The sequence below is a fragment of the Armigeres subalbatus genome, chromosome 3 (assembly GCF_024139115.2).
Source record: "Armigeres subalbatus isolate Guangzhou_Male chromosome 3, GZ_Asu_2, whole genome shotgun sequence".
Taxonomy (NCBI): domain Eukaryota; kingdom Metazoa; phylum Arthropoda; class Insecta; order Diptera; family Culicidae; genus Armigeres; species Armigeres subalbatus.
In genome coordinates, this window is record NC_085141.1 from 66,119,465 (window position 1) to 66,134,295 (window position 14,831).

A 14,831-nucleotide genomic window follows, 5' to 3' on the forward strand; every position below is an offset into this window, starting at 1 on the left:
AGCATGAAACGTAGATTATGATTGCCTTTGGTCGCGTCGTTCCTCATCTGGTAAATAGTCCAGATGGTTAGCGCGTCAGTCTAGATGTGCTAAGGGTGGAGGGTTCGGGTTCAATTCCCGTCTTTGACCGAATTTTTTTGTATGGTTGCTGAGGTTGTCGAAGTATACGGAATTTCACTTTTTGATGGGGAGTGTAAAATTAGATTCAATGTAGGCACTAACACATAACCAGTTCTTATTTTCTCGTGAGCGGAGACCTAATACAAGGGCCTGCCGTTTACTTAATACAATCTGTGCATATGTCGCAAATTATGGCAAACTGTACACGAAACTAATGCGAGATTGCAATAAAATGTTGCAATCTCTGGTTGGGTGTTGATATATAATGTATCTATGGTCCAATATCAATTTCTGTATCCGGTAGCTGTCCCCCGGGTCCGGACAGTGAGTTTTTTCATGTGATCAAATAGCCATTCTCTACACCTGTTTTGTTAAACTTACTTCAATTCAATTATTTTTTCTTACTGAAGTATCAGAAAGCTATAGAAATTAGCAGAAACAAAAATTGAAGATGTCATTGAAAATGGAGGGAATTTTGAGTAGGATGTAAGAAATTGATCTGGAGAGTCAAAAAAGCTCTACTAACACGTGTTAATATCTACAACGTGAAGCAAGTGAAAATTATCACTTTTCTATATGATTTCTTTACTCATGTAATAGGAATTTGGTCATATTTGAACATGATGCAATAGTGTCCGGTACTCGGGGACACTTTTCTGAACCGTGAAAATTTTCACTAAAATTCATTATCAAAATAAATCTTCACAAAACGTGTTCAAATGATCAAATATAGTTTGTATGAATCATCAATGATAGTATTTTGTGTATATGGTATAGAAGTAAACATAATAATTAGAGAGTGTTTCGTTAAATGGCTTATGTGTCCGGCACTGGGGGATCTCCCCCTACTGCGTCTCGATGAGGCCAATGATTTTTAAAAGCCTCCTTGCATCTCAGTGGTCAGCTTTGAGCAGCTCGGCTATTATGCGATCCCTGCGGCATCGTTCGATTTCTTACTTTCGATGGCCGTCTGGATCTCTAGCAATGACGGAACTTCGGTATTGACGTAGGACTATGTCTATGTTTTAGATACGGATATGGAGGTACATTTCAAAATTTGGATAAATGAAACCATCATTTGGAAGCTTATAAGTTGATAATTTTTTAATGGATTTTCATGATTTTGTCACCAATCAATTGTAAATTTATCAAAGAATCATTGCATCATTAATATTTATTCATTCTCAATAGTAAACTATTGATTTGTGCTCTATTCTCGAACACATTTTTTTACCACAAACAGTCAATTATTGCATGATTTCATTGCCCTCTATCAGTTTACTCCTTACTCATTTATGGCATAGGTTCAATAAGGAAATTGATTGATAGGATAAATGGCATGTTCGCTTAAAGCCTAAATGAATAAAACTAAGTAAATTCTCTCCACTGATGTAATGATCTGTGAATCAAACAGAGATCCGAGTAAAGAGCATTTACTAGGTGTTATTTATATAGGATAATATCTTCTTCTTATTGGCATATTACATCCCCTCACTGGAACATTACCGCCTAAGCACTTCCACAGTTATTATCTACAAGGATTCTAAGCCAAGTTACCAATTTGCATCCCTATATCATGAGGCTAACACGATGATACTTTTTATGGGATAATATGTCAACGCTAAAAATGAACAAATGACTACTAGGGTAATTGATCCGATTGATTGATCTGTGGGTGTTCCTAAAGTTGCGGTAGTGTAGTTTTTATCAAATATACGCAATAAACGCAGCAACCTACATTCTACTTCTATTTGTTGACCTGTCATTATGTGCTAGAAATGTAAACAGATTTCCAAAATAATTGGTAAAGTATCACTGAAATATTATAATTTCTTCTCTGGTTATAGCAAAGATGGCAAGAAGCAACAAGATACCCGATTTCTATGATTTTACGGAGACACGATAAGCGCCCCAAGTGAACAAAAACCGAACTAGTACACTGTTAATTTTAATCGATCATCTTTTGAAGAAATGTCAATAAAATAAAACAATAACAGCTGAGCCATTGCATCATGTAAACAACTCATACAAGGCGATGGCCAAAAATAATTTCTTTAAAAGTGAACTGGTAAGATTTTTACCAATCTTATTTTCATTTTATGAAGTGTGTATAATAAATTATGTTCAAGAATGTGAGACCCTGGACCGAGATTTGTCAAAACCCGGGTATCAATAAGAGCAGTCAAATCTGCTCGATGCATTTCGTCAACTCTGCTTTTTTTTACAAATAACAGAAATAAATCTCAATGATAACAAAGTCCAGCTATGAAATCCGTTTTAGCTTAAGGCATTTCGCAGGTCCATCACAGCCTGCAGCAGTAATATCAACTCCGATGGAAATATATGTTTCATCAAGGAAGAAGCAACTTCGATGGATTTAGGCCACGAGTATGAGGATAACGGAATTGATGTGGCTGGAGAAGTTGAATTGGGAAATGTTGATCTCTAGATCATGATTACGCATTGGATGTGGAACGAGTTATTAAATCTATGGAGCGACTTGTTATTGTGGAGAAGGAGAAAAGAGTTTTAAAGAAAAAAAGTAAGGAGCTATCAGAAAAATATGTCTAAACAGAAGTCATGAATCAATCTCGTTGCAGAAACAAGAAACACAGATGATATTACCGTGTAACTGACGTTTGTGTTCTTTCTTTTCTTTCTTTTCTTTTCTTAAACAAAAACCTTTAAAATAGTATTAATGCTTGAGTTTTTGTGCAACAGATGGAAGCACTTTCATTGATTTCAGTGTCTCCGGTGAGATATATGAAAAGTTTTGAACTCGGTAATCTTGTTGCTTCTTGCCATCTTTGGTTATAGTTTCGATAGTGTTCCTATAGTTACGAGTCCTGTATGAAAACAATAGGATTCGCAACTATAGGAACACAAATTAGAAAATATCGCAACTATTGGAACATTGCACCAATAATTGGAGGATTAATTTTTGCTGCTGCTATTGGAATACTTTTTACTAAAAATACAAACGAAGATCTTTCGATTGCACCGTTGAGGTAAGCGAAATAATGAATAATTTTTGTGCAAGCGAACAAATCTCGCTTAACTTTTCAAAAGGACCTAAGTAACATTTTTTTCATGAATTAATTTGAATAGCGCAATCAAAAGCTTTCATGTTGTTCTGTTGATTGCGCTATTCAAATTAATTCACGAAAAAAATGTTACTTAGGTCCTTTTGAAAAGTTAAGCGAGAAATAGTGGTGGAACGTGCTTAGAATCCAATTATAAAAGTGCTCGCGTTTTCGGGGGCACACCACTCGATACGGAGGCGGTGCGAAACTGTCATTTTTGTTGATTTAGATTTGCTGCGTCGCAGCATGCGTGAAAAAATAAAAATGAAAACGCGAGCACTTTGAAACTTGGATTTCGTCAGAAGTGACCTTAACTTCCTTCTCAGGAGCCTTCTCTTCGGATGGTAACCCGGATTTGAAACTTGATTCTATTAACTTTTCTATGCACTTTTCGTGGGGGAACGGACTCACTTTTTGCTCGTCGATGCTGCTGCTGTTCGTGATATCGCCACCACGAGGTCTTCTTGGTTGGCAATGGCGCCGGTTCACAACCGGCTAGAGACGATTTACGGCACTAAAACCGCCGGGAAATACTGCTATCCGGCTTCGCTGATTCACGGATTCGGGATCTTTGGTTCACTTTCACCCCCGCCTGGAGGACTTGGGGTCGTTTGGTCACGGACGACCTTCGGCAGACCACTGCCGAGCGTTCGTGTGCACACACTTTAAAAGGAAGGTTTCCGGGTTTAGTTCACTCGCGGTACCATGCACACAAGGTCGGAATATTCACGGTCACTGTACCGACTTGTAACTCTTCGACCTGTTGCAACCTCTTTCACATCACTAAGGGTCTCAACGTTAGCGATAAGGAGTACCGGGGCTCATTAATAGCCTACCTAGTCTGACTTGACTTTAAATGTCGAAGTAGAACACTATCTTGCACACTATTCAGGATCTAACAGAGAGCTTCCATGTGGGTCGGTGAGCCTTATATAGGGTCCATTAGCCTTATATAGATTGAGAGAGCTCTAACTTGACGGCACATGAACTATTTTTCCCGCGCTGCTAGATTTCCTTTCATTCCTTTTTTTTTTGGAATTCAGCTTGATGATCGATCACAATCCAGCTACCACAATTATTTTCAACTCAATTAATTTTAGCGAAATTCGATGAGGGGGGGGGGTATTTTTATATAAGAAAAATGTTCTTGTGTGATATCAAAATTAATGGCGTGACAAAACAATTACCTCAAATGGCATTTCAGTCTTGTAAACTTTAAGAAAGGTTACAAGGTATTACAACCAGTGCAGGAATGATATGTCCCTCCTCACAGAATACGATACTAAAAAGTCTACACCAATAGGTTTTTTTAGACTCTTTACAAAGCCAAATAGCTGATAGTTCTTTCGAATCCTGTTAAAATGCATAATCTTCTAAAAGTTGTCCGGAGCATTGTATAGTCTTAATGAAAGCCGACATTCGTCAAATTCGTCAACATTCGTCTAAAACGACATAGAAGAATGCGTTCTCCAGCACAATTGATGAAAATCTTTCTGCCCTTTAGCAATTCCAATAGGATAGATTCGAATGATAGCATTTTAAAAAGTTTCCGATAAAAGCATTTATCCGGGCGTACCAAATCAATAACTAAACGAATGTCGTCCTCTACAGGCTCAATTATTCCTGTTGACAAAAGTTCCTCAATTTTAGTAGTGTCTTCTTAAAGACTGCCGGTATATGATTATACACATTTCTAGCAGGAGGCAAATATTATAATGTAGCAGAACAGATGAAGCGTTGAACTTCAAAAATTCTTGTGATACTTTCATTTTGGATGCTTCTGCTTCTTGTATGTTCGGCATGATTGACATTAGATTTAGACGTTCCCAACTTTTTGCCAAACCACGAACTGAAATCTCCTTTTCTTTGAGAATCCAGTTTTCCATGCTAGCCATTATGGTGGCTGCTATAAATAAATCTGCCAGTAACTGTTTTCGACGCCGATCTGCTTTCGACGCTAGGCGTATCTAAGCAACAGTTTTCACATCGTTTATTTGCTTTTATGAGAATAGTCACAATTCGCCAAAACTTGAGGAAATTCGGAACAACATTTTTAAGATTAAATTTTACTAGCTAACACCTTTTTTTGCATTTTAGATCGAAGAAAAATATTCACCGGGCAGAATTGTCGTGATGTACATGTCCGTGTTATTATGATTTTATGATATATTACTCGCGCTTAGTTTCATAGGGGCGTAACTGTATAGATCGATTTCTCTTCGTCGATGTTTTATTTTTATTATTGGACCGAATCGCGCTAGTTTGTCGATGATTTAATGGTTTGGTGTGATAAATAATGATTGTATCTTGCACCATAATCAATTATCACGATTGTAGCTTTTGACACAATTGTAGTCCTGAAAAAGGACTGATTAAGGGCGCCATTCACTATCAGTATGCGATTCACTATCAGTATATTTCGCTTTAGTACTGTTCTAACCGACGACGGGATTTCTGCAACAACCACCAGCAACGGCCATCATTGTTGGATAAATACAAAAACCTTGATGATGTTGCTGACGACGGCCACACGATTATTTACATCACACCGGATCTGCCACATCCGTCATCTACGTGAGAGAACACTACTGATATCGATACTGGAACCGCTCTCTAGAGGTGGGCAAAACAGCTCATTGCAGTGAGCGGATCTGATCCGTTCAGCTCATTTAAAAGAGTCAGCTCCTTAGATCAGCTCTTCAGTTCTTTAATGCTACATATATTAAAAAATGTTTAATAATTTGAAGTATTCATGTCATTCATTAGGGTCTATATCTATTTGTCTTGCTTTGAAATTTTTAAAATGTTAATGTTAAGAAACCTCGCAGTTAATAATTGTGGAAGTGCTAATTGAACACTAAGCTGCGAGGCGGCACTATCCCAGTGAGGGATGTAATGCCAATTAAGAAAAAGAAGAAGATGATGATAACTGATGTGGCCCATGCTTCAGTACAAACAACTGGACTGAATTTCCCGTCGACTTGCTTCGTGCACAAATGCAGACATCACCTTTATTCGCTTCGATATTTTAAAATTGGATGCAAATTAACGATTAATATGAAATGCTCAGGTATGGAAGTATCGAACAGCTTACGACGTACAAATAACAATTCGGATCTAATTGCTCGATTCACCGGGATATAAATTTACAGTGTACGATCGGTACGACGTTTACCCCCCGATGGGCAGTTATCATAAAACTTCATTCTCCGCACAATGTCCAGTCCGATAATGTACGCATTAAACATGCATTCCCACTGGGGCAGCACCGAAAAAATGAAGATGAAGTATGCGATTTACACTGTTCGGTATGGATTTCGCCGCGAAGAACACACCACGCTGCTGTCCCGTCAGAAGTTATGCTTTATGAAGCGTTGAGAACGTCCGTAAGGCGCGACGCGAAGGGAAAAGTGTTGAAAAGGGCCACTACGATGCCATCACCGGACGGAGTGCATCATCCTCGACTCTCTAAATCTGCAGGCATTCGCCGAAAAGCGATTCTCGAGTTTTCGGTTCTCTGCTACAATATCAATCTCGGAAACGTGGAAGAATTTTTCACATGCTTTTCGTCCGTTGTGCGTAGGGTGGTTCGAAATTGTTGCCTGAATGTTGATACTTTGGATAGCATTTCGGACAGAGGAGACTACCGGACTTACTTTTAATTTAAATGAGCCAATTTGTACAGCTTCGTTTTCTGCATGAACATTTTATCTTTCCCTGCACGGGTAGCACGACCGACCAGGCCGTTGACGCTTCAATCATGTTCACGCTTGCGGCGTTGCGGAACCTCGAAAGGGAAGCATGCATGAAATAAAAATTAATTTTATTCGCATTTTTCACATTCAGTTGAACTTTGGCTTACAAGCAGGAATTGAGATAACAACTTCGTTAGTGATGCAAAGGCGTTATTGTAAGGATATACTTATGTACTAACTTGCTCCCCTTTGCTGTTTGGGAATACGCCTCAGTGATTTAGGTTTATGATGTTTTAAATTTCACTACAAATCCTGGATGATCTAAATGAGGCTTCATTGCTGTAGAATATTTTCGTTCAAAAATGTTTTCGGTGCATTTAACTGACAGATATTTTGAATCAGCGATGAAAACAAAATTGTGCGGTAAATATTTTCCTATGTGCAATTCTGGATAGATCTGAATTTTCTTATTGGTGGGGTATAGAATATCATTATCCTTCTCTTCGTCCTACGGAAATTCAGACCAGTATCAGTCAAACATAGTGTATTTTAGTGAGAAAGCATTTTTTTACCAAATCCTCATGGGATTATTGTTCACTCACTTCGTCAACAGATGAATATGAGCGCGGTACCGATAAACTGAGCTTACAGTCTACATGGTTCATTTTCAAACTATGTTGTTCTATCAAACTCTCTGATGCAAATCAGACTACGAATCGAATCGTATGTTTGCAATATTGAGAATACGGCTATCATGAAGTGTGTTATTCATGCTCTTATATTTTCAAGAATAATTTTTCTACTATTTTATAGTGGAAAATACGAAGGTGCCCCTCATTATAAGCTTAAAACTTGTCGAATCAATCATTAACACTACATTGTATTCAATCCCTAGTAAATCACTTGAAAAAAATAACCTTTTACCTTCCCAGAATTGTTTGTTCAAAAGCTTTGTCAGTTTCAGTCGGAGCACACATTTGCCACCATCACTACCGGTGTGATTTCTTTCAAATTGGCAAATAACAATAATCCATCATTCCCAATCGCAATTAGTCAAAGCTCGAATCCCCGGTCGTTAATCGACAACGGCAAGTCATCCTTGAGAGTCCGTTAAGCGCCAAGTTGCAGTCTTGGAAACTCCCTGCAGCACCCTCTCTTCGATGCAACAATTCCCAGACTCGGGTAACTGACTGTGCACTTCTCACGCCTGATTGAACCTCATCAATCTCAATCAGTCTCGCGGCACTTGGGACCGTTGCAACGCCGGTATTAATCGAATCAGATTCGCTCCCAGAAAGTACATATGGCTCAACTAAACAATCAAATCAAGCCTGGACGCCCTGGCACCAGGAAGAATCTTAACTCGTATTCCGCCTCCCATATTCCACTGTTTCATTTGTCATTTAAGGCGTTTCCGTGACTGCGCACCTTGATTTCGGATAAGTGTTCCATAATGATCAGCATCTTTTTTGTGCATCCAGAAATGATGTGGTAAAGTTGTGTGCCAAAAGTGCAATTACACTCGACCAAGCAGCGTAATCACATAACGCATAGAAGCGATGCGCAAATGAAATAACAGAAAAAAAACGGCGGAATGATGAAAGGATGAGGAAGTGGTATGACAGAAATAAGCAGCAATCATACATTTCGGTGCAATTTTCAGAGTCACGGTATGCCACGGCATCGTGAGCCATTAAAATGTGAGCAACGTGAGATGAGTCTTTCATTACCTAAAATTAATTGAGAGTTGAAAATTCGGGCGAAAGTTGAAGATCTCAAGGGTTTTGTGGATTAGTATTCTCAGGTCCTATAGCCTTTCTCGAAAACTAAGTATACGGAAAATCTATAGGACCGCTCCAGAACCGAACTTTTGATAGAAGATTCGGAGACCCACATTGTTATATACCAATCAACTCAGCTCGAAAAGATGAGGTGATGTCTGTTGTATGTGTTTGGTATTCAACTTTATCCGAGTTGCTCGCAAATCGTTTGCAATCGCAGCGAAAATTGACCAGATTGGAGCCATGGTGCCACCAGTTATGGAAAAATATTGGAAAACAATTCAAAATAAAAAAAATGTTCAATGATTGCTGCAATGCATTCAAATGGCCGCAAATAGATATGAATTGATGGGAATAGTGGAATATATCTCCCTAAAATGCAATTTTCACCTCTCTAATGGGTTTTTTCATTATTATAATGCGCGAGAAAGGCACCACCAACGTTGTTGTACTACGTAGTTGTATTAAATGTCAAATTTGACTTTTTCGCAACATTTGAAAAATTTGAGATCTTTCATATATGAATTAACATTACCGAACCAAAAAAATTGAACAAATACCTATAAAATCTCTCAAATTAATTTTGAATAGGGTAATGGGTTACGTATACTGAGTTTTTCTACATTTTAAGTCATACATTCATTTACGCATGGTCATATGCAGCATTGACTACCATTTCCGCTAAAATCTATCAATCGACATCATTGCCTGGTGTTCTACTTACCATTTATACTCGCATTTATACTTGCAATTCTTTCAGAAGAATCCCTTGAGGAGATCCTTGTGGAATTCCTCGAATAATTTCTGGTGTAATCCCAGGAAGAACTTAAGGATAAATCCCTGGAACAAGGAACTTCCGGAGGAATTCCTGGAGGAACTTCCAGGGGAATTTCTGGAGGAACTTCCGGAGGACTTCCTGGAGGAACTTTCGGAGGAATTCCTGAAGGAACTTCCTGGAGGAACCTCCGGAGGAATTCTCGAAGGAACTTCCGCAGGAATTCCTGAAGAAACTTCCGCAGGAATTCCTGATTAGTGGAGGAACTTCCGGAGGAATTCCTGGAGGAACTTTCGGAGGAATTCCTGGAGGAACTTCCGGAGGAACTTTCGGAGGAATTCCTGGAGGAACTTCCGGAGGAATTCCTGGAGGAACTTCCGGAGGAATTCCTGGAGGAACTTCCGGAGGAATTCCTGGAGGAACTTCCGGAGGAATTCCTGGAGGAACTTCCGGAGGAATTCCTGGAGGAACTTCCGGAGGAATTCCTGGAGGAACTTCCGGAGGAATTCCTGAATAAACTTCCGGAGGAATTCCTGAAGGAACTTCCGGAGGAATTCCTGGAGGAACTTTCGGAGGAATTCCTGGAGGAACTTCCAGAGGAACCCCTGGAGGAACTTCCAGAGGAACTCCTGGAGGAACTTCCAGAGGAACTCCTGGAGGAACTTTCGGAGGAATTCCTGGAGGAACTTCCAGAGGAACTCCTGGAGGAACTTCCAGAGGAACTCCTGGAGGAACTTCCAGAGGAACTCCTGGAGGAACTTCCAGAGGAACTCCTGGAGGAACTTCCAGAGGAACTCCTGGAGGAACTTCCAGAGGAACTCCTGGAGGAACTTCCAGAGGAACTCTTGGAGAAACTTCCAGAGGAACTCCTGGAGGAACTTCCAGAGGAACTCCCAGAGGAACTCCTGGAGGAACTTCCAGAGGAACTCCTGGAGGAACTTCCAGAGGAACTCCTGGAGGAACTTCCAGAGGAACTCCTGGAGGAACTTCCAGAGGAACTCCTGGAGGAACCTCCAGAGGAACTCCTGGAGGAACTTCCAGAGGAATTCCTGGAGGAACTTCAAGAGGAACTTCCAGAGGAATTCCTGGAGGAACTCCTGGAGGAACTTCCGAAAGAACTTCCGGAGGAATTCCTGGAGGAACTTCCGGATGAACTACCGGAGGAATTCCTGGAGGAACTACCGGAAGAATTCCTGGAGGAACTACCGGAGAAATTCCTGGAGGAACTACCGGAGAAATTCCTGAAGGAACTACCGGAGGAATTCCTGAAGGAACTACCGGAGGAACTTCCAGAGGAACTCCTGGAGGAACTTCCAGAGGAACTCCTGGAGGAACTTCCAGAGGAACTACTGGAGGAACTTCCAGAGGAACTCTTGGAGGAACTTTCATAGGAACTCCTGGAGGAACTTCCAGAGAAACTCCTGGAGGAACTTCCAGAGGAATTCCTGGAGGAACTCCTGGAGGAACTTCCGAAAGAACTTCCGGAGGAATTCCTGGAGGAACTTCCGGAGGAATTCCTGGAGTAACTTCCGGAGAAATTCCTAGAGAAATTTCCGGAGGAATTCCTGGAGGAACTTCCAGAGGAACTCTTGGAGGAACTTCCGGAGGAATTCCTGGAGGAACTTCCGGATGAACTACCGGAGGAATTCCAGGAGGAACTTCCGGAGGAATTGCTGGAGGAACTACCGGAGAAATTCCTGGACGAACTACCGGAGTAATTCCTGGAGGAACTTCCGGAGAAATTCCTGGAGGAACTACCGGAGGAATTCCTGAAGGAACTACCGGAGGAATTGCTGGATAAACTTCCGGAGGAATTCCTGGAGGAACTTCCGTAGGAATTCCTGGAGGAACTTTCGGAGGAATTCTTGGAGGAACTGCCGGAGGAATTCCTGGAGGAACTTCCGGAGGAATTCCTGGGGGAACTTCAGGAGGAATTCCTGGAGGAACTTTCGGAGGAATTCCTGGAGGAACTTCCGGAGGAATTCCTGGAGGAACTTCCGGAGGAATTCCTGGAGGAACTTCCGGAGGAATTCCTGGAGGAACTTCCGGAGGAATTCCTGGAGGAACTTCCGGAGGAATTCCTGGAGGAACTTCCGGAGGAATTCCTGGAGGAACTGTCGGAGGAATTCCTGGAGGAACTTCAGGAGGAATTCCTGGAGGAACTTCCGGAGGAATTCCTGGAGGAACTTCCGGAGGAATTCCTGGAGGAACTTCCGGAGGAATTCCTGGAGGAACTTCGGAGGAATTCCTGGAGGAACTTCCGGAGGAATTCCTAGAGGAGCTTCCGGAGGATTCCTCGAGGAACTTCCAAAGGATTCCTGGAGGAACTTCCGGAGCATTACTGGAGGAACTTCCGGAGGAATTCCTGGAGGAACTTCCGGAGGAATTCCTGGAGGAACTTCTGGAGGAATTCCTGGAGGAACTTCCGGAGGAATTCCTGGAGGAACTTCCGGAGGAATTCCTGGAGGAACTTCCGGAGGAATTCCTGGAGGAACTTCCGGAGGAATTCCTGGAGGAACTTCCGGAGGAATTCCTGGAGGAACTTCCGGAGGAATTCCTGGAGGAACTTCCGGAGGAATTCCTGGAGGAACTTCCGGAGGAATTCCTGAATAAACTTCCGGAGGAATTCCTGGAGGAACTTCCAGAGGAACTCCTGGAGGAACTTCCAGAGGAACTCCTGGAGGAACTTCCAGAGGAACTTCTGGAGGAACTTCCAGAGGAACTCCTGGAGGAACTTCCAGAGGAACTCCTGGAGGAACTTCCAGAGGAACTCCTGGAGGAACTTCCAGAGGAGCTCCTGGAGGAACTTCCAGAGGAACTCCTTTAGGAACCTCCAGAGGAACTCCTGGAGGAACCTCCAGAGAAACTCCTGGAGGAACTTCCAGTGGAACTACCGGAGAAATTCCTGGAGGAACTTCTGGAGGAATTCCTGGAGGAACTTCCGGAGGAATTCCTGGAGTAACTTCCGGAGGAATTCCTGGAGGAACTTCCGGAGGAATTCCTGGAGTAACTTCCGGAGAAATTCCTGGAGAAATTTCCGGAGGAATTCCTGGAGGAACTTCCGGAGGAATTCCGGGAGGAATCCCCGGATCAATTCTGGGAGGAACTTCTGAGAGAAACTTCCGGAGGAATTCTGGTAGGAACCGGTGGGCCTCAGGGAGGAGCTTCTGGAAGAATTCCGGTATGAACTTCATGAGAAATAATGGAGGAGCTTCCTGGAGGAACTTTCAAAGGAACTTCCGAGGAATTTCTGGAGGAATGTCCGGAAGAATTTCTGGATGAACTACCGGAGGAATTCAGAGAGGAACTTCAGGAGGGATTCTGAAGAATTTCTGGAAGGAGGACTCTTGGAGCAATTCATGGAGGAAATGGAAGAAAATCTTATAGGAATTTTCGGAGGAATTTCTGGAGCAACTTCCGGAGGAATTTCTGAAGGTATTCCAGGAGGATTAATGAAGGAATTTCTGTAGCATTTCTGAAAGAATTTTCAAATGCAATCCTGATGTAGTTTCTTAAATTTTCTAAAGGCATTCCTCAAGGAATTTTTGAGAAGTTGCCGGGTGAACTTCCGGAAAAATCCTCATGGGAATTTCCCGCGGAGCTTCAGGATGAGTTTCCGGGATATTTTTTTGTGAAATTCCCAGAGAAATTCCTACAGGTCTTTCCGGAAAAATAGCTGAAGGTTTTAATGGAAGGCTTTCCGAATCAATTCTTGGATGAATTTGAAGGAAAATTCCTAAAAGAGACTTCTGGCAGAATTTCCTAATGAATTCTTGGAGAATTCTCCAAAAAAAAATCCAGACGTAAATTTATCAGAGGTCGTAAAGGAACTTCCTTCAAATCCATGAAGCAATTTATAAGAGAATTCTTGGAAAACATTGGCCGCTTATTATTGGTGTCTTTCCTGTACGAAGTTTTGCACATCTGATTCTAATTAGTTTGGAGTTCAGAAACAAGTAGTGTTTCACTCGATGGCGCAGGATATACAACGTACCCATGTATAAGCCAGACGTTGCCAACGTAAAAAGGACCGCCAACAACGTAAAAACAACCGCCAATAAAACTGCACTTCGATGACAGGGACTATTGGTAATACACAGAAGTGAAAGCACTTTACGTGATCTACTCTGTAACCTGACGGACATGGTTCCACCAGAACAGCAGTTGGAAATCTTACCAAATCCCAAATCTGTTCTTCAGTTTATATAAACCTGATATCGGCCCCACAAAATTAATGTTGTTTATATCAACAATTTGCTGGAAAGCTCTTGATGCCGCTTTCATGCCCGGCGGCAACCGATTTCACTGGTAGAGACCTCGGTATATATTGATCGTAAGAATCTACAGCGATGGTTAATCGATTTCCACCTGCAGCAACGAAATGATTAAATCTATCTGACAGCAGAATCTATCTAAACAGCAGAAGAAGAAGAAGCAAAGGCATCCTGAAGAAGGAACTCAATTCCTGCTTGACTTACGCTTTCGTCCAGAGGAGTAACTGCTCTAAGAGGACCTCAGAGAGCCTTGCTTTCGCTTAAATCGTGTCAGAACCAAGCAGATGAAGAAGTTCTTTGCAGACCCGGATTAGGCAACGATTATTATTTTCACTGATGTCTTTTTCGCACAAGAAATCACCAATCAGCACCAGAGACTTCCTTGTAGCAGCTTTTGCAACTATTGATGATGGACGCATTCAATAGGACCGGTATCCAGTTGCATCCGCACCGTTTCTTCATTTATCTTCACGGATACAACATTCCAACGTTTCTGGACGATACAGTTACCACCTTACAGAAACATTTGCTTTCCGTCGATTGAATCTTTCAAATTTCATTTTTATGGCGTTACCCTTCTTGGCGGCTGTTTTTTTTTTAATCACTGCACTTATGATTCCTGTATGAAAAGTATCTCGCATAATGAAGTCCTTCGCACAACCAACATAATACTTCCTGATTGATTGCATTATTTTCGCTTTCCTCTCAGCATTGTAACTCGGTTTGAGCTTCGGCTAACCTCTTTTGGAAAGCTTCCACGATCGCATTGCATTCACCGACATTGGGTTCTAAACCATTTCCGTATCACACCGCAAATTGACCAACCTCTGGCACTCTCCCGAAATCCGCTCCGGCTCCAATAATGCCACGTCAGCTCGATCCACAATTCCAGTCAGCAAATTTGTCCTCATTTCAACGTTTGTCTGATTCCAAGCCATAGACGAATACTAAACATATTAAGTTCTCTTCCGTTAGTTTCTCTCTCCACGCATGATTTATTTATTCGACAAGCATACATGAAATAGGGGTCCATGACGTTAGGCATAAGTACGTTAGACATAAAGGATGTTAGGCATAACGGACGTTAGGCATTATGTACGTTA

At 41.6% G+C, this 14,831-nt stretch overlaps 2 protein-coding genes and 1 pseudogene across 5 annotated transcripts in view; 1 reads left to right on the top strand and 2 right to left on the bottom strand.

Moving 5' to 3' along the window:
* LOC134227789 (sericin-2-like) overlaps nt 1-10,832 on the bottom strand; it is a gene marked incomplete at its 5' end in the record, with an annotated part of 56,725 nt that extends 45,893 nt beyond the window's left edge. Inside the window, 2 exons of the mRNA XM_062709465.1 lie at nt 9,999-10,465; nt 10,730-10,832. Of these exons, the coding sequence (XP_062565449.1) occupies nt 9,999-10,465; nt 10,730-10,832 (570 nt within the window). The remainder of the gene's footprint in view (nt 1-9,998; nt 10,466-10,729) is intronic.
* Nucleotides 1-14,831, top strand: part of LOC134219229 (A disintegrin and metalloproteinase with thrombospondin motifs 1) — a 740,918-nt gene that overhangs the window by 331,343 nt on the left and 394,744 nt on the right. The window lies entirely within an intron of this gene.
* LOC134228048 (sericin-2-like) lies at nt 11,846-12,436 on the bottom strand (annotated as a pseudogene).